This window comes from Lepidochelys kempii, chromosome 2 (genome assembly GCF_965140265.1).
Source record: "Lepidochelys kempii isolate rLepKem1 chromosome 2, rLepKem1.hap2, whole genome shotgun sequence".
Classification (NCBI taxonomy): domain Eukaryota; kingdom Metazoa; phylum Chordata; order Testudines; family Cheloniidae; genus Lepidochelys; species Lepidochelys kempii.
In genome coordinates this window covers 89,514,085-89,534,868 of record NC_133257.1, presented here as the reverse complement: position 1 = coordinate 89,534,868, position 20,784 = coordinate 89,514,085, and the positions used below count along the sequence as shown (strand labels likewise).

General features: G+C 44.6%; 1 protein-coding gene across 2 annotated transcripts in view; it reads right to left on the bottom strand.

Annotated features, from left to right (window-relative positions):
* The window catches only part of RAB31 (RAB31, member RAS oncogene family), a 99,213-nt gene that overhangs the window by 39,311 nt on the left and 39,118 nt on the right, over window positions 1-20,784 (bottom strand). Inside the window, exons 1-3 of one of the 2 annotated variants that reach the window (XM_073331605.1) lie at window positions 7,818-7,897; window positions 3,820-3,977; window positions 3,430-3,511 (exon numbers count right to left, since the gene is read on the bottom strand). In XM_073331605.1, coding sequence (XP_073187706.1) covers window positions 3,430-3,511; window positions 3,820-3,851 — 114 coding nt within the window. In that variant the 5' untranslated portion in view covers window positions 3,852-3,977; window positions 7,818-7,897. Of the gene's footprint in view, window positions 1-3,429; window positions 3,512-3,819; window positions 3,978-7,817; window positions 7,898-20,784 lie in introns of those variants that run through there. The other variant, XM_073331604.1, reaches the window with a different exon arrangement.

Sequence of the window (20,784 nt, the reverse complement as noted above, 5' to 3'; positions counted from 1 at the left end):
CAGGATGTTACCAGAGTCCAGGTGGCTGCACAGCAGAAGTCTGTACAAATATAACAGACAAACTAACTGCTCATAAACCAGGCAACACAGGACCAAGCCACCCTACAGGAAGTAGTGAGACCGCTAACGCCCTGACTACTACAGGAGGTGGTCATGATGGAACTCAATCCTTAAAGGCTAGCAGCTACCTACAGAAGATGACAGATGACATCAAGGCATATCACCTCATGTTTGGAAAAACAGCCTTGTGTGACTCCTGGCCTCACTCCTGTGTGGAGAGGACCAGAAGCCCTACTATGAGATGGTAATGGAAATATCCAAGGAGATTCTGATAGATTAAGAGATTCCCTTAGTATCAAAGTTGACGAAGGAGCTGTGTGTGATACATTGAATACAGGCCCTATGCACTTCAGTTTACTATCCGGACTGATGGCCTGGTCAAACGCTTCAGCGGAACACTGAAGAGCATGATACAGAAAGTAGCAAGTCAAGATGGAAAAAACTAGGATATCTTGCTACTCTACCCAATGTTTGCTATAAGGGAAGTAACCAGTAGGGTGACCAGATACAAAGTGTGAAATACCAGGACCGGAGGAGAGGGGTAATAGGTTGCCTAAATAAGACAATGCACCCCTAATATCAGGACATCTGGTCACCCTACTTACATCGTCATCGTGCCTGTGGCATATTGGACATTGCCAAGGAAGATTGGAAGGAACAGCCTAATCAAGGAACCAATGTCATTGAACAGGTCATGCAGATGCAGGACAGAATATCCCAAGTCATCCCAGTAGGGCAGGAACATATGGAAAAAGCCACGGAAGACCAACAAGTCTATTATAATTGACAAGCAAGGGTTTAGAAATTCCAGACTTCTGATCAGACAAAGGTGTTGGTGCCCACAGTGGAAAGCAAGCAACTGGCCAGATGGCAGAGGCCATACAAAGTAATAGAGGCCAAAGCAGGAGCAAACTATCACATTAACCTATTCAAGCCCTGGCAATGCATAGAAACTTATATGGTCACCCTAGAGACACTACTGCGGGAAGATAAGCCTCAGGAATGAGTCAAAATATCTCCAGAGTTATCCCTGTACAGCTTCTAGAAGTTGTCAAGATGATTGAATGAAACCAAGGTATGTTTTCAGAGAAGCCAGCCAGAACCACAGAAGCACATCACGAATCCAGGAGTGAATGTAAAGCTTAAACCATACCGGATCCCTGAGGATAAAAGGGAGGAAATAAGTACAGAAATTAAGATGTTGGAGCAGCGTTTCAAAGTTTTCCATAGTTAGTGGTCCAGCCCAATCATTCTGATAACTAAACCAGATGGTACCATAAGGTCCTACAATGACTTCTGAAAATTAAATGAGTTGTGCCAGTTTGTTTCCTACCCCGTACCTCAGATAGATGAGCTCAGACCAGTTGGGAAAAGCAAGATTCTTGTCTACCCTCAACCTGTTCAAAGGCTATTGGCAAATCCCTCTAGCAGAAGCTGCCAAGGAGGAGACTGCTTTTTCTACACCAGAAGGCCTAGACCAGTACAGGTTCCTCCCTTTTGGATTGCATGGGGCACCAGAAACCTTCCAATGCCTCATTGATAAGCTATTACGCCCACGTGCCAGGTATACACTTACTTGCACAATGTGATCATACACAGCCAAGACTAGGGGACACATCTGGAAGAGGCTGAAGCAGGATACCCTGAGGAAAATGGGTTTCACAGATAACCCATCCAAATGTGGAGCAGGGCTAGCTGAAGCCATATACCTTGAGTACATCACAGGGAGAAGCGTAGCAAAATCCCAGCTGAACAAGTCAGAGGTGATACAAAGTTGGCCTCAAACAGTAAGGAAGAAGTAGATCAGAGTGTTTGTAGGGATAGTGGGATTCTACAGATAATTTATTCCCCTCTTCATTTCCAGGGTGCAAGAAATTTTATACATAAAGGCAGCATGCAAAAGGGCAAAGAGACAATTTTAGGCAGACAAACAGGACATCAAGGCTTAAACTGGCATTATTAGCAGAGCAGAGAAGGCAATGGGATAGTGTGATAAGAAGCTAGGAGCTTGATCGCTTCTTACCAGTATAAATCCACTGGGCCAAATCCTGCTGCACAAAACCCTTCTTCAGCTTGCTTCCCATCCCTCTTATGTGTCATTCTGACAGTGCACAGAGGGCATTCAGTGAAGCCAGCTTAACTGATTACCTGGATTTTGGCCCAGTATAGGGGAATTCCCAGGAGTCATAGACCTGGCATACACAATATCCCCTTTTCACAACTCCCTAGGTAGTGGTCATATCAAGTATGACCAGATGCTCAATGGCATTTTTCTGATTGTGTTTGTACATAATGTGAAAACTTTGGAATGCTGCATCCCATCAAATTCCAAAACTTCAAGGGAAGTTATAAACATGAGAAGGCAGAATTCTACCGATTTTGGTGAAAACTAGAAAACAGGAAGGAGAAAATGGGGGACAGGTGGAGCCCTGGCATCTGGTTAGCAGAACCAACACAGCTTCAGCCACCATTGTCGTGGCTTATAAATCAAATAACTGGCTGATGACAGCCATTAATGCCATCCAGCATAACAATGCTCCTCATCTCAGCTCTGATCAAGGTCCCAGTACAGTTTTAAAATGCTGACACCCTGAATGATTTATCTCCCAGACAGAAAACAAACAATAGTGGCGGGAAATGGGGGTGCACAGAATGGGAGGGGAAAATGTGGGTTGCTGGTATGCATATGTGCTGGAACTATGGATGCTGCCACATCCCTTGGCTTGAAGTGGTTTCCATCATGTGCAGGGGTTACAGTTTGATTCAATATCTCTCAGCATCCCCACTATACAAATTGTTCCAGCATCCCTGCTGGCATGTGGGGAAGAGGAAATGGAGAGCACACACAACCCCTGCCATTTGGCAGAGGGGGAAAATGAGGGAAAACACACAAAGCCCCTGCCTTGGGGAAAATGGATAATGCAGGGGCATTCAAGAAAGGGGGAAATGGAGGACCACACAGAGCTCCAGACATGTGGTAGATGGGAGAATGGCGGGGATGAAGGGAGGTGTTGCAGGGAGTCGTGGCTGTGGTGTGTGCAAGTGCGGTCAAAGAATGTGACCCTCCAGAGTAAGATCAGAATCAGCCTGTAAATCAATATACAGGCAGAAGCAGAGTTCCACAGGGCTTTGTAGAAGAGGGCAGGAGTTTAAACTTGATCCAGTGGTCTCTGCTTTTAGGCAAGTCACTTAACCTGCTTGCTTCTGTTTTCCCATCTGTGAAATGGGAATAGTAATACTTAGTTTCTGAGACATACTTCACAAGGTAGTGTGAGAATTCATTGAACATGTTTGTTAAAGACCTGTGAAGATGAGAAGTGGCATACAAGTATTAAATATTTTAACAGAACATATCACAGTGATACTCACCCGCTCCTGACCAGCTGTATCCCAGATCAGAAATTTATGAAGCTCATTCCCACAAGGCACAGTTTTAGTCATGAAGGATGCACTGAAATGAGAAAGTACCAACTGTTTGTTGTTCAGATCCAAACTCACTGTGAGGTTAACAAATGAAATTCACTGGATCAATATTCCAAATATATATCAACTCTAGACTTTGGGCAGGTTTGTTTGGTTAGGCCATGCCACTAAGAGTGGGAAAAAGTCATTTTCTGGTTGAGCGTCCGTTCAGTAATATCCCCTGGATTTATTTATGCTTATGCAAATTAGGATTTTTCTGTTCCTCTGGTGAGGTTTAGAGGGATCCTTCTGGTTAGGCTCAAGAGCACCAGCACCAAACGTGCCTGGGGCCCATACCTCCTTTCTTCTCTGTGCACATGCCTGTCCATTGGGCAGCTGGCACTTCAGGTTCTTTTTGTTGTTGTTGCTGATCCTGGTGAACATCCTCTTGCAAGGAGTGGGATGAGTGTACATGTTATCACCCCACCAAGCAGTGAATGAGTGATTTCATCATGCTAGTGTAGGAGACAGGAAAAGTAAGTGACTAGCAACAAAACAGCTGAACAGACTATACACAAAGTGTTGCCAAAAGTACAAAGTAAACACACCAAAAAGTCCTAGCCCCAATCCCCTCCAATCTTGGGCACCGTAATGTTAGTTGTTACTTCTAACAATAATAGGTAGAATTTTTTCAGAGAGAAATGTGATGTTTTCAAAATTGTATCCCTTTAAGAAAGAAGGCTAGACATTTATAGGTTTGCTCTGTACAACAGTGTTTGAGCTGAAGGAGGCCTGAAAGAGATTGCCCAGGCTCTGGTAGAATTGTGTTTCTTTCTAGACACTGCTGAACCATTCCTGCAAAGATAACTTTTATCCCTGATGTATAAAGATGCATCTGATAGGATGTGTTTTGCATTAGAAATACACCAGATTACATCACATGGCATGTGTTTTCGAAACATTTTCTAGGAAAGATACACAAGAGGTTCCCTGGATGGCCATCTGTAAATTGCTCAATTCAAACAGTGTTCCATTGGATACAAAAAGATGAAGTAACACAGGAAGAACAGTATTTTCTTTGGTTATTTTGAGGTTGTATGTTTCCAACTATCACTCTTTTGCTCTCCATATTATGCAACACTTCACAGCTTTGAAAACAGGAAGTTCAGAACACCAGCAGCTACAGGAGGTTACTAGAATTGTGGATTTAGAACATTACTTCATTTGGCAAAAAAACACAAACCCTTACCTACGTAGTTGTCCTACTTAGAAAACATAAGGTAACAAAACACATTAGTAATATTTAACTCAGTACACTAATGGGCCAAAGTGGGTTTTGGTTTTTTTTTCCAAATATAAAATCTTTTTCCCCTAAACATGACAATTATGAAAAATTTGTCTTTTCTTCTCATATGGGTAGAATATCTTTACTTTGATAAAGGATTGATAGTGGTTTAGAACTAAAGGACCACTCAGGTTCCCATTAATTTAATCACTATGAGCAAATGTCTTCCTAATCAATACTGCTAGTGATGATGTTCTTCCTTGCCCCCTCCTCTCCGCCTACCTTCCTCCATTTGCTAAATTCAGTCATCCAAAACTGTATTGGAATCTGGTCATAAAATCCCCAGCTGAGATTCCAATTGTGCATCCCAAGGCAAAGGTCAGTGGGTTACAGCTGAAAGCTTTTAGCCACCTCAACATCACACACAAAAAAAGCTTACTTTTCATAATGATATTAAAGTAGATATGAAATAAATAAAATTGCAAAACAAGAGCAACTGTTCACACCCAAATAATTCCTTTACGGACAAGGTGTATTAGCTTCCTCAGCCGTAGGGAAGTCAAGTGTCTTCAAAGTTTTCCAATTGATGCAGGGCTGAGGATTTGGAGATAAGTGTTGGAAAGAGGAGAACTCTGAATTAAACCCAGTTAAATGACTGACAGGAGCTAGCTTGTGATGCTTTCGGTTTAGAAGTTCTGCAGTTTCTGTGAAAAATAGATGCAGATGAATTATATTTGGTCTGATTATGATGTATTGTCCGGTCTTATTAAAACCTGAGAATGTGATGCAATATAAACCTAGAAAAAATTCTACTCATGGGGGAATTTTGCACTACTGCGTGCATGCAGAATTCATGTGCCCAGCAGATTTCTTTTCTTCACAGAAAAAAAAGCTTTCTGATGGGGACACAAAGGGAAGCCACAAGCTTGGTCACGTGCCCCTCCCCAGCAGCACGGGCGCATAATTTTGGGTGCCTGGAGCAGCTGGCGGAGTGGTACATTACTGCTGGGGGTAGGGCTGGGAACGCCCTTGCCAGTGGCTTCTATCCTGCACCGGACTCAGCTGCAAGTCTTAGCTCGCTGGGGGTGAGGGAGGTCAGAACTTGCTCTTCCCTGCAAGAAGTGGCCAGGGCCAGGTCAGACCCACCCCTAGAAACCTTCCCTGGCTTCAGGAAGCTCTGCACTGACCCCCCTTCCCCCACTGCTCCTCAACCACAGGGGGAAGGGTCACTGTATGGGGAGCTGCTCCCATATCCACTAAATGTGTATCCAGAACCCACCACCGAGCCTTATCCCCCCGCACCTTCCAACCAACCGAGCTTCACCTCCTGAATCCAGACCACCCCCTGCACTTGAACCCTCACTCTGATGAGCCCCACCCCCTTTCCACCTGGATCACCCCATGAGCCCCCCACACCCAGACCCCCATCCCACTGAGCCCCAACCAGCTACACCTGGACCCACCCTACTGATTCCCCCACACCCAGACCCCCCACTGCTGAGCCCTATCCTCCTACACCCATACCTCCCTGCTGAGCCCCAACCACCTGCACCTGGATCCCCCTGCAGCGTCCCATTGCCCCTGCAGCTGGAACCACTCAATGTGCCACTCTGCATCAAGATTCCTCCACACCTGGCCCCCGCACTGAGTTGCCTGCACCCAGATTGCCCCACACAGAACCCTCTGACCCCTCACCTGGATCCTCCCACACTGAGCCTCTCCACACTTAGATCCTGCCAGGCTGAGCCTGCCTGCTCATGCCTGGTGCAAAGGGACAGGACCAGCCCTTGTGCTGTGTAAGGATTGTTTCCCGAGGGGGGGGCAATTGCAGGGTGATCTCCCACCTTCGTGCAGCCAGCGGCCTTATGCTCCCCACTGCCATGCTGGAGCCTCCACGTTTATTTATTGACAAATAAAATTTGCAGAAAGTTTTAATTTTTTGGTGCAGAATTCTCAGGAATAGAAGAGAGCTTTGCTGCATGTGAAAGTAGGTACTTTTAATACTTATACCTTGTCTGACAGTACCTACACTTTAGAACTCTAAGGAATCCTTCAATAGTAAAATTCTTAATACCATTACTTTGTTGTAGGTGTGTTGGTGAACATCATTTAGAATAGGTCACGGTTTCTTAAATTCAAAAGTTCAGATTCAGCCCTGGAGTTAAGTGCAAATTCTATTGACTTCAATGGAAACTGAACACACTTATGTCAAGGCTGAATTTAGTCCTATATTTTGAGACCTACATCAGTGTTGTACAGTCCAAGACATCATTTGAAACTAGAAGCTCTTGACAAGTAAAAAGGAAACTTACACAGTGCAACAGCCGGAGCTAAGAGGCTGTTGGTGAGGGATTGGTGCTACCATAAAGAGGAGGATAACTTAAAAGGAGAGTGGTAACAAATTAATTTATCTGAATTTACTGGGTCCATGGCCCCTAGAATAGGAAACAACAACAACTCAGGTTCTGTTCATTTACATTGGTGCAAATCTAGAACAACTCCATATTTAGTTATAAGAGCATAATTTGGCCTCACGTCCTATTCTGCTTTCCGTGAGAACTGAACAATCTGGTCCTGAATTACTCAGGTTTCCTAGTCACTCTAGCACATTGAAAGGGGACATTTAGTGGCATATGTATCATCACCCACAGAGCAGACCCAAACCTAGCATTATTTATATTACTTCATAGTTGTACTCAGAGCTTAGAGGGTAAAAAGCTTCCAGTCATGAGTCTGTACAATACAAAACACAGTGGTGATGTGTGTTCATGACAGCTTCACAAATCAGGTGAGTGTTCAGGAGTTGTTGAGAAGGAAGAAAAACTTGGTCAATATTAATGGAGAGGCTATTCTAAATGTAACGAATAACGTAAGCAGAGAGTGAGGCAAGACACACACACACACACACACACAAAGGGAAGTTAGTGGAGTGCAGAACAGGGCATCAAAGAAGTGAGGGGGAAATGTAGGGAACTTAACATGGGGAGGAGAAGACACTTGAGATAGAAGTATGACAATGATTTTGGCAGCAGTGAAACATTCCAAGGAAAAGATTATACAGGGTACTTACCCAATAGTAGGGCTAATATTGTGATCAAAATGATCCTGGACAAATCGACAAACTATACTTGATTTCCCAACCCCAGTATCCTGCAAATGAAAGGAAGAACAATAAATTCACAAGGTACAGATATCTGAACTTCAGTAGAAAAATTCACTGTTCAGGTGGTAATAGGAATTATTAATCAGCACTTTTTTTTTCCCTTCAACCAAAAAAACAAACTTACTCTACAGGCAAGTGGAGCAGGTTAAGCGTTTAAAAAGAAAATAGTTCATTAACTGTTTTTGTAAGTGTCATCATCATAACTGGAGTTATTCATTTAACTCTTCTGCATTTCTAAAATTCCATCCTTTTACAACCTCAACTCTTTTTTTGGTGGGGGGTGGGGGAGTTTACATTCATAAATTGTCACTGATTATAAAAGTTTACATTTAGCTATTTACTCATTCAAAATAAAATAAACACTGCATGTTAAAATCCATAGTTACTTTGCTGAGCAAAACCAACTTGCAGCAAATTAGTTGTGGGGCTGGAGGAAGGATGGCCCAAGTAAGTATACTTCCAAAATGAAAAGACTTTGTTAGCTATTTATTATGAGATAAATAAGTGCCTTTCTCAGCATTTACAGAATCTCTCAGGTGCTTTTAATAAGGTACGAAGCCAAGGACTGAGTGACTTTAACCACCCAAGATATGCAATAATCCCCTAGAAATGCACTTGTAGGATGCATTATGGAGTCTATGAAACTGAATGTATTAATAAAAACAGAAGGACAAGTGTCTCAGTGGTTGCTGTCTGCATTGCTATGTGGGAGAGCCTGTTTTCATTACTGGGTACCAGTCTCATCATTCTTCCCAGTCAGTAGGGATAAATATGAGGAGTACTGCATATGAAGCATATTCAGAACCTCTGGATAAAATAGGGAAGGAAAGAAGTTCCTTGCATTATACTGCAGCAAGACTTCCTGCCAAAAATGCATTTTCCAGTACTTCTTGACCACTCCATAGAACCTTAAGTAGTACAGGGAGATGTAAGTAAATAGGGGGATTCCTTAGGCTACAGTAGAAATGTACAGGGCTTTTTCTAGAGGTTGAAAAGGTATTAATCCAGACCCTTCCATTTACTGAATGGACATTAACAACGAGAGCCAAGGCCCAATCCAACTCATTAAAATGTCAGTGGGAAAGACTCCGACTGATTGCATTGAAATTGAATCAGTCCCATGATCAATAAGTTCAATTTGTGTCCAGATTTCTAAAACCATTTAATATATAATTGACAGGTTTCCAAATTGAGGCAGGGCAATGCTATTGGCACCATAGAAATAACACAGAAAACTTGGCTGTGTTTTTTCTGTAATCATTTTTGCAGACCTAGATCTTCTTTTTCAAAGATGGAAAAAAGAAATCCAAATATTTAGACTCCCTCTCACTTGTTTAAATAAAAGTATAAGAATCAAGGGTGGGAAAACCTTGCTTACTAGAAAAGCATCATTTAAACTCTCATCTCTAATCCAAGGCTGTCCTTACTTAGTCTGCTTCCAAGTCATAATAAATATTCACTAAGCACAGATTGTTGTTTATCTGCAATGTGCAATCGATATACAAAGTTCAAAAGAGAGCAACAGTATTTAAAACTAGCCTAGCAGATTCCAGTCAATAGCCACAAACATTGTTATTATCCCCAGAATTCACCTTCATTATCATTTCCATCTGATGTTGCTGCAGAGTCACCAAACCCAGGACAGCACAGCACACTGAAGTCCTCCGTGGCAACACTGAATAATATTTTCCACTGAATGCATCCGCTGAAGTGAGCTGTAGCTCACGAAAGCTTATGCTCAAATAAATTGGTTAGTCTCTGAGGTGCCACTAGTACTCCTTTTCTTTTTACTGAATAATATAATTATTCCAGATTTTAACCGTGCTTTAGAAAACCAAACGGAGCACAGCGGAATTGCATTTCCCTTTTGTGGCTAAGTTGTTTCCTCTCCAGAGTTTAAAATTAGACACTAGACCTGATGCCACCTCAGTGCCATACATATTTATTTCCAGCTGCCTTAATAGGCCAGTGGCAAGTCCAATTACAGCTCACAAAAGAGAGGGATTTGGTCTTTGGCAGGGCTGTGGCATCTACAAGCTGAATTTGGAGCTTGTCTCATTTTGTAAGAGGATGTTAATTAGTTCTTTGACCAATTTTAAAGTCTTAGATTTTCCCCACTTCTCATTTACATTAACCAAGCTTTAGTGGTTTCTATTTCTCTTACATCCTTCACAGCAATTGCAGCTAAACTTAGATATGTGTCCAGCCACCCAGACTGCATTCAAGTAGCCTCCAGCCTAAAGGCACTTGCTCTCAGTCTGTACCCTTGTGACTGCTTTGACTAGCCCTCAGAATATATTTAGAGCAGCATTTGTGGGGGAGGGGAATAAAATGTTGACCATCATTCCATAGCTAGTTTTAAAATTATCTGGACAATTTTTAATATATTCTCATGCACCTGTCCAATGGGGCACCCTCCTGCTCCACCACACTTGGAAAGTGGATTGGGATGTGTGAACATTCCATACACCACTCTGGAAAACTAGTAGAAATAGTTTATTGCAAAGCAGAGTCAATCAAGTTTACTAAACATAGAGTAACCATCGCCTTTCAGACAAACCTTGCAGAGGCTAAAGAAGGCAGGATTGTTGCAACGAAGCAGGTGGGAGAAGTCCCAGCTTGTGATGGCATCTGCTGCTTACTGGCAAGTAATATGCATTCCATTAAAATAGTGTCAAGACTAGAGCAGTAGAAAATACTTCTGCTACCATCTGCTTTAGGACTTTGCCCTGCTGTATTGCTCTTCTGTCCATAAACCTTGTTCCCTCAGATCTGAGGATGTTCCTTGTCTTGCCACCAGGGACAGACCCTAAACAGGATTTGTTCAAGCAGGTAACACCAACAACCTTATTCTTCAGTTCACTGAGCTCTGCACTTTGCCAATTTTCATAACTCATGTAATCTGGTTGTTTTAGACAGACTGTGTGGCTATACATATTAAAACATACTACGCACACCAGATGGCAAATCATCAGCTCGTGTAAGCTGCCACAGCTCTATTGACTTTGATGGAGTTAGGACAATTTACAGCAGCTGAGCATCTGCCCCCAGGAATCAAACTGCACCCTAAGGAATGGAGTCTGTACTTACTCAGAAGTCATCATCCTTGTAAAATAGGGGAGCTCTGATGAGGGGGGAAAAGGCAACTTGTTCTTTAAAATAATCACAAAAAAATACAACTCCATGTGACAAGGGATCCAGGACAAAGTTTGTTCTAGTTAAAGGGATATTTGACACATGCCTGGGGTGCATGCAGAATTTATTTACTCTCATTTTAACAAGTTATGCTTAAGGAAGGATATTAGGTGCATGGCTCATGGGATTAATGTCATGTTTTGCTTTTTACCTTGCTTCTTTTTCACAATACTTAGTCATCACTAGTCACCCCAGCATAAACACATCCATAATGTAAATATAAACTAAGATGTATGGACATAAGCAAACAGGAGAAAGGAGAGGTTCAATAGCATCAAGTGAACCTCTCACTGTTCAGTGGGAGAAGTACACAGAGTTCAGAATTTTATCCAAGTCTCCCTCTGCTCTGCAAAACTGATCTGGAAATCTCATGAGACAGGCCAGTTTTTATTCAAAATGTGGATAGCTCCTGGCTGCTACCCTCCCATACTGAACACACTTCAACTTGACTCACAGAATCCTGCTCTCTCAAAGTTGAAGGCGTGCTCCCAGCTGCTGAACAGACATACCCGGAAGCTTCTGTACCCTGATACTTAAACATACACAGAACACCACACAATCTGGCTCCTCTATGCTCACATCACTGTAAAGGAAAATGCTGGAAATATACAGCCTCAAGTAGGATTACTGGATTTTAGCAGCCAATTTACAAACTAACAGGAATTTACGCATAAATTGCTTATAATATATCACAAGTATAAGTGAAGATTAGAGAAAGTAAGAGTCCAATATATTTCTGAAGTCACATTCCAAGGACGGACAGCTGATTGGTGTAACCATCCACTGTACTAAGTCTCCATACAGAGGCAAGGAAAGTTAAAAAAAACCTTGACTTCCTCTATTTCCTTAGTTTAAATTTGGAGGAGAGAGAGGTTTTTTTTTTAAAACATAAATCTAGGCCTCAATCCTGCAAATGTTTAAGAATGTGAGTAGCCCAAGGAGTTCAACTGGACTAGGGAGTTACTCACTTGCATAAGTGGGGCCTTATTATTTAACCTTTATAATGCAGTAGCATCCAGAGACCTCAGCCAGGTGAAGGGCCTAGTGTGCTGGGCAATTTACAAACATATACTGAAGAGCCTAAAGAGTTTACCTTAATTATTCTTCCATCTGAAATGGTACAAGCACCAATCTCACAAAGAAACTACACATATGACTGCTCACTAAACAGCAGTCTCATAATTATATAAGATGCAGTAGCAATTGTTTTATTCTTGACTACCGTCTCTTTCCAAGCAATGGGTGGGTTTTTTATAGAAGATGAATTAGGTAAGAATCCATCTATGACTATGGGGTTTTGCAAACACAAATACACAAGAATACTGCACAATATTTTACATAAAAGAACCTGCATAAGAACACACACATTGAAAAAACAGCTTGCTTTGGAACCACAGGAGATCCTGTGACTAACTTCCCATTTTGGTTAAAAAACGTGGATTGTTAAAAAAAGCTTTATATATGGGTGTGACTGGGATGCAACCTGGTCTGTAGTACCGCAGAGCCCTCCAAAACCGACCAACCTGGGATATCCCTCACACTGTGATGCTGATGGCAAGCTACAAACCTCTGGCAAGTACTGCACTTACACAGACATCCACAGGCAGGGACACATCCAACTGAGTTACATAAATGATCTCCTTGCCATTCATGAACCATCAATAGGGAGGCTCCAGCCAATCCCCCCCAGCTGCCCAGCCTTGCACTGGTCAGAAGAAGGGGCAGTGGATTTGTCCTAACAGGTGGGGGGTGGGGGGGCAGGCCCTGCCCTTCTGTGGCCCTGCCCTGCCCCCCCCCAGCCAACCTGGAAACCAGAGTGGGGCTGGGGAGCCATGAATGCTCAACCTGCCCTGGGTGGTGGTGGGGGGCCCTGAGAGTGGCCCCCAGCCCATGTCTCTGCCCCTTGGGTGCCTCGCCCAGGGCAGGTGGAGGGTCTGCAGGTCTCCACAGCTGCCTGCACATCTCTTACCCCTACCCAACTCCTGCTTCTGGCCTGGCCTGTGGACAGGGCCTCAGGGGCCAAAGAGCCACACCCAGGCCATAGTAAGAGCCACCCAGGCAGCTATGCGGAGCCACAGACTCTCCATCTGCCTTGGGAGTAAAGGACACAGGCTGGGGGCTGCTTTCAGGACCCCACCCCCATCCCCAGCAGGTGGAGGGCCCGCAGCTCCCAACAGCTGCCTGGGTTCCCTTGGCCACACTTACCCAGGCCAGGCTCCGGCTTCCAGCCAGGCTGGTGGTCAGGGCCGCAGAGGAAAGAGAAGGAGCAGGAGGCTGGGCCCAAGGCAAAAAGTGGATGGACCAGGACAGTCCACTTTCAAAAGTGGGAAGGCCATGGCCCCTTGTCTCCCCCTATTCCGGCACCCCTTGGTCAGAAGCCTGACCAGCGTAAGTTCACTACCTAGTTTGCCACTCCAACAAAAGGGTAGTGGATGTGCAACAGCCCTTGTTAACCTGAGCTGAGATTTCCTAAGCCCTTCAACCAAAACTCACTGGTTTAGATAAAATATAAAACAGATTTATTAACTACAGAAAGACAGATTTTAAGTGATTATAAGTGGTCAGAGATAGTCAGGGGTGAAAGTAACTTAAGGGGTCCGGGGGGGGGGGGGGGAGGCTTACTTTCACCTCTGGAGATAGTTACCTTAAGAAAATAGAACGTAAACCCGCTTTCTAAATCTAAAACTTTTAGTCTAAGCAAGAGCCGAATCATACAGTTTCTCTCACCCAGACAGATGGTACAAGCAGGTTACAGTTCCTTAATACACAGGCTGGGATTATATTCCAGCCTGGGACCACCCTTCCCCATTTCAAAGTCTTTGTCCTCCAGATGTTCTTCCAGGTGTTGAGTTGCGGTAGGGGAGTAGATGTGACATCATTGCTGGGCCTTTCTCCTCTTATATTTTCTTCCAGCTTGCTAGAAAGATCTTTGTTGTGATGTAGGGAATCAGGCACTCCACATTGGTCAAGCTAGGGTTGCCAACTGTCTAATCGCACAAACCCAAACACCCTTGCCCCCTGCCCCACACCAACTTCTCCCCAAGGTCATGCCCCTGCCCATCCCCTTTTCTGAGGCTCCGCCCCCACTCCCTCCATTCCCCCTCCCTCCATTGCTCGCTTTCCCCCACCCTCTCTCACTTTCACCAGGCTGGGGCATGGGGTTGGAGTACAGGAAGGGATTTGGGGTGCCGGTTCTGGGAGGGTGTTTGGGTGTGGGATGGAGTTTGGGAGCAAGAGAGGGCTCAGGGCTGGGGCAGAAGGTTGGGGTGTGGGAGGGGGTGTGGGCTCTGCGAGGGAATTTGGGTGCAGGAGGGGGCTGAGGGATGGAGCAGGGAGTTGGATGCAGGAGGGGATGAGGGGTGCAGGCTCCGGCCGGGCAGCACTTACCTCAAGTGGCTCCCAGAAGCGGCCAGCAGATCCAGCTCCTAGGCTCAGGGGCAGCCAGGCAGCTCTGCGCGCTTCCCCTACCTGCAGGTGCTGCCCCCACAGGTCCCATTGGCCACGAAGCTGCAGAGTTGGGGCAGGGACAGCACACAGAGACCCCCTGACCACCCCTGAGCCAGACATGCTGGCCGCTTCCGGGAGCTATGCGGAGCCAGGGCAGGTAGGGAGCCTGCCTTAGCCCTACTGCACCACTAACTGGACTTTTGGCCTATTAAAATCTCTTGGATTGCTTTCAATAGCAACTGGGAGATTGAGGCAGATTCTGGCAAACTCCTGGCAATCCCGGAGGGTTGGCAACCCTAGGTCAAACAGTCTCCATTGCGCATGTGTTCTCTCTGAGAAGTCTCTGGGATGGCTGTTGGGAGAGTGGATTCCCTTTAATGGGCCATCAGCACATGTCTGGCGGGTCCTTTGTTGCAACTGAAAGCTTGGCTGTCCAACATATTTTGGCAACACATATAATGCTCTATAACTTCACATATAAAGATAGCACACACAATCCAACAGAATAATGTTCAACAGATCAAAACAAGTACTCAAAAGGCATACTTTGTACAAAACATATCATAATTACGTGACAGTGGTGAATACGGGGGCTCCAGGGTGCTACTTTGAGGTACAGGGTGCCACAAGATTTGTAGAGACAAATTCTGCACTGGGTAAATGACCCGTGCCTCCTGACAGTGGGAGGGCACAACCCCAGTACAGCTCAAGTCATGCCCCTCCTTGTAGCAACCCTCCCCTATCAGAAAGCAGCCCCGCCCCACCCCACCCCTCTGGGAAAGCAGCAGCCCCTCTGTGCAGCTCCAAGCAGTTCCTCTGCTCCTGCCTCTGCCTTTCCCTGCACAACACAGCTCGCTGACTCAGCTGCTCTGAAGGGAGGGGGCCCTGCAGCATGATGTGATGAGCAATCTGGGGGGGAAGGCATGAGACCCTGCATCCCTCCCCCCCCACACCCCACCTCTGTTTTAACTTGGGGCAGAATTTGGCCCTACAAATTAAATCTAGCAAATTTCAGTTTGAAAAAGCTGAAGTACCAAACCCTGAAAAATCAGAGGATGTTAATGCCTAGTAATAGTTACTAATAGCAGCTAGAGTACATATACAGCATCTATTTTTCAACATTAGTAATACTTTGAAATGAGAGAGCACTTCAAAGCTCTTTACAAACACTGAGCCAAATTCAGTGCCGGACCCAACTTGCATTGAAGTTAATAGGATTCTCTCTATGGATTTCTACAGTTGGATTATACTCTCAAGGAGAGTCTATGATGGTGTTCCCTGGACGAGGCACCTCAGTGGATTAAAGTCCAGCCAACTCAGCGGATTAAAGTCCGGCCAATGACACAGTTGCAAGGGCACAAGGAGCTTTTGTACTCCCCTCCATCAGGAGGCTTGCAGCCAACCAGCTTAGCCCTACAAGCAGGAGGCACTAGCTATCAGCAGCTGGGATGGGCGATGATCATTCCTAGTGGTCCAAGCTGGAGCAGTCAGACCTAGTGGTCAGAGCCAGAATCAGGAGTCCAGGGCAAGGGTGGAGCAAGGCTGGAGCAGGGCTGGAACAGGACTGGGAGCAGAGCCCAGCAAGAGCAGGGCTGAGAGCAGGCTAATGCCTGGGGAGTCTGTTGCCATCATCAGACAGGAGAGAGTTCCAAGCCCTGGAGTAGCCTTGAGCAGACTGAGCTGCTGGTCCTCCTGTGGTGCTCATATACCCCTTCTGGGAGTCACTTGACCAGTTCCTGGCTTGTGGATTGGCTGGGAGCCTACTACACGAGTGACACATTACCTTACACTGGCCAAGGAAAGAGTGTGGCTAATGTACGCAGGTGATGAGCTGATTCATTGCAACTCTTAGGCAGACTCTATTGGCGTAGCTCCCATCGCACCCAAAGTAGAAATTAGCATTGCCCACCCCAGTCAAAACCTTGAGGTAGTACAGCCATCTGCCCTCCTACTTTGGGGGTTAATGGACCAGGCTGGCAGAGACAAGTGCAAAATATACCTATCTGCACCAGCAGTGGTTGTGGCAAATGTGTTAATGAATCTTCATGACAAACCCTGGAGTCAAGTAAGTATTGTTACCGTATTCAGACATGAAGAGATTGAGTGACTTGTCCAACATCAGAGTGAGGACACGATTCTGCTCCCACTGACAGCATTCTCATTGATTTCAATGGGAGCCAGATTGGGCCCACACCTCAGCGTGGAAGCTGGCATTAGAATTCAAGAGTTCCTGGTTTTCAGTCTCATGTTCATGCCATCTTGGCAGTTTCAATACAGATTGACAAATAACAGAGCCACTAGTCTATTCTGTAGACTGTTTAAACCAAATTCTCTTCTTTGTCACACCACTGGAGCTTCATTCACCAATGTGATAAAGGGAGTGGTGGCCCTCTTTTTAAGTGGTAAAATTTCATCTATTTAGGTAAAATTTTTCTTACATAAAGCAAATATTAAAAAGTTGAAATTGTCAGAAGAAAAAAAAACAACCCTTTTTTGCTGTAGTAAGAGGAGGCCCTGAAACAAATTCTTGTATCAGAGGCCCAGTCTGAGGCCTGAACCAAAGTACCTCCAGGCAGTGATAAGCAAAGCTGGGCTGTGAGCCAGAGGCAGGTCCCACTCACAGAAGTTGGCAAGAAAAGGTTGTTAGAGGCACACACACACACGTGCTAATGAGAGGAACTTGTGCCAAGACGGTGGCAAGACACTCCATAGACATAACAAGGAACAGGCAGGTTCATCTTAAAGACAGGGTCAAAAGGACAACATGATGGATAGATTCGTTTGAACTATGATGAGTAACCAGTCCTGCAACGGTATAAAAGTAGGTCCCGGAGTGCATATCTTTGACCAGCCTAGGGGGCAGTGGAGTGTCCCGCCACTGACTGAGCTATGTCTATTACCAGGGAGCAAAAATTCGTAGTATGCCCTGTAGAGTCTATAGGGAACTATTACCGTGCTTCGTATGACAATAAACCTGGCTCAGGTTCCTTTGTACCTTACTAGAGTTTGTGGTTTTTGGGGGTTCTCTCGGGGTCTGCTGTGTTAGTTATCTGCGCAGAGTTGGGACAGCACACAGAGGGAACACGCACACAGCCGACTGTTATCATCGAACAAGAGCGGAGCACCACACCGGTAGCTATCGACAACATTTGCCACCCATAATTTCAAGACAATTTACCGGTACATCATTTTTAAATTGAAACAAAATCTGCCTCTGGACAGGCAACCTGTATGCCAAGTTTACAATATGGAAGGACAGCATTTAACCTTGTGGAGGAAGGGGGGGAAATCAATGAGTTTCTTCAAAAATGGAAATGTTGAGAGACCTTTCATTCTAGCTGCTCTACCAGATGCTGTTATATAATACAGCTAGACCAGACTTGGCAGTTGAGCTTTTGCACATCAAAATATCTGCTCTTTCCACTGTGGAATTTGGCTGTACTTTAGCCTATGATTTATAGCTTCTATTGCAACCCCTAAGCCATTCCCATTAGCTCATGGCAACATTTTAATGGTCTCTGGCATATAAAAATTCACAGTAGTTGTAACTATGTAGAGTGCAATCACACTGTAATATTGGTGGCTGATTAGCAGCTTATTAGCTACAAGCAAGCAAATTGCCATGCCACATCAGAAAGCATTAGTAGACTTTTCCAGAAACCCATCTTAAGCTCTGATCAAGGCTGATTTCCATATTGAACACAGCTTCCTATCCAGTTTCTGGCACTCAATATTCTTGAGTCACTCATTCTGCATCCTGTTTGCAAAGATGCCCATCCATCACCACACAGCAGCTGAGAGGAGTGTCAGGAACATGGCTACCTTTTCTCTCATGGAGCTGCTATACCTTCTAACTCCCACTCCAAATGATAATAAAATAAAGCTTTTCCATTTGCTGCCTGCCCTAGTACTCTATGCCTGACATTAGCAGTAATGTTTAATGGTTACCCAGATGAGCAGAAACAGGCAGCATTGCAATTTTTTACTAATACACTTGTGCTCCTGGAGAAACTTTGAAAGGCTCTAGTAGGCAACTTGAAGAGCATTTGAACCTGACTGGATATTTATCGGTTGTGTAAAAATACATGAGTTATGCACTATAGACTCCTGACCACAATTTTTTAATCAAAGAACCATTCTGCCCAGTAAACTTGCACTAGTCTTAAACACAAAAAGAAAAGGAGTACTTGTGGCACCTTAGAGACTAACCAATTTATTAGAGCATAAGCTTTCATGAGCTACAGCTCACTTCATCAGATGCATATCGTGGAAACTGCAGCAGACTTTATATATACACAGAGAATATGAACCAATGCTATTACCAGCAGGACAGTGGGGTGGGAGGAGGTATTGGTTCATATTCTCTGTGTATATATAAAGTCTGCTGCAGTTTCCACGATATGCATCTGATGAAGTGAGCTGTAGCTCACGAAAGCTTATGCTCTAATAAATTGGTTAGTCTCTAAGGTGCCACAAGTACTCCTTTTCTTTTTGCGAATACAGACTAACACGGCTGTTACTCTGAAACCAGTCTTAAACACAGCCTCTCTGTTCACAAACAATTTTGTTTTACTGGTTGGTCTGAAGGCTCTACTGGAGGCGTAACTTACCACCCTCCAGGAGACCAGGGGATTCAACAGGTGTGTTCTGGAACTGTCCCAGAGAGAATGCGGTCGTTAGCAGTAGTGCTTAGTGAGAATTAGAAATAGCTTCTGCTGCATTCAAAGTGCTTCCATCTGTAGATGTGTCAAATCAGCAAATACCACTACAGATTAAATGGACAGGTGAAAATCCAAGAGCAACCTTTAGACTGACCTGCTGTCTTTCACCTCTGACTCATGAAGGTAAAAGGAGTCTATGCCCTTAAACTGAGTCTGCCATCATGAGGAGAACCTATGCTCAGGTGCCCTAACTCTTTGCTTCCACAGTCAAAAGAACATATATTTCAAAGTGAGGGTTATTTTTATTTATTTTTTAAAAGTTCATTTTTCCATCTGGCCCAGTGTGGATGCAAAGGACATTTAAGAGTATGTCGTGCTCTTCTCAGAGAAGATTTATTTTATTTATTTATTTTTGAGTGGCTTGTGTGAAACAGACAAGAATCTACTCACTGAGCAGCACCTCCTGCTCCGACTCTGGGAGTGGGGCAATCTCTGCATTCCCCAGTGGAGGATGATCTTTTATCTCTATAGCCATCTCTCACATAGAACTTTAATTACTCAGCATGTCCTTACCTCTTTATAAAAAAGAACCATCTTTATACTTTGACAGAATTTCTTCCAAATAAGAGTCCTATTTTCTGGAATTGGCACTTTATTCATTATCCCTGGCACTCTGCAGAACTTGTACATGCCTGGCATTGTATTCTTGGTATGTAGAGTGCCACACCAGATTAGGCACGGTCTTACACCACCAATGCTGTGCAAGAGTTGCTGCATAGTTCTCTAATTGCTGCCTGTGGTTAAGGGTGGGGAGGAGATGTGGATGCCTACCTCACTGCCTTTGAGCAGGCTGGAGATTTGGTCGGGGTTCCCTGTGGAACTGGCACCCCAGGGTCTATCCCCCCTCACCCCTGGGAAGTCCCCTATGCCTCTCCACTCCACCACCGCCAGTTCATGCTGCTGCTTCTGCAGCTTTTTCTTGGGCTCTCGCTGTCTCTCACAGTTCTCTTGCTCTCTCGGACTCCGCTCCAATCCCGGGACAGTTGGCTGCAAGTGTGGCAGTGGAAACAGTGCCTGCTTAATGGCCTGTTAAATGCACAGTTGTTTACTCTCCTATGTAAGAGGGATTTACCCAAAGCCATTTGATGCATCAAAAATGATGAAAAATTTGGCACATGCCTTCTCTCCCAGGATTTCATGTCTAGCTGGTATGTGATAATGCTCCCTTCTAATGCTGGCATTCAATCCCTTGGGGGGGTCAAAGTACAAGCACAGCGATCCAGATTTGATTCTGTGTCAATGAGGATGTTCTTATTCTGTAGGTTCCTCCACTTATTCAATTACATCTCCTGACAAGAAACACTGTAATTCTTTCAGTAGTCTGTCCATCAGCACCACATGTACATTCCTGGCTGCATGTATGATATGTTGTATATCTTTGTTTACAGTAATTTAGTATATAATATCACTTTTCCTGTCCTTCAACTAAGTCTGTATATTTCTTCAGTAAAGTTTTGAGTCAAAACCACGTATTTATTATTTTCAATTGCTGGCCTGATTCCAGGCCTGAA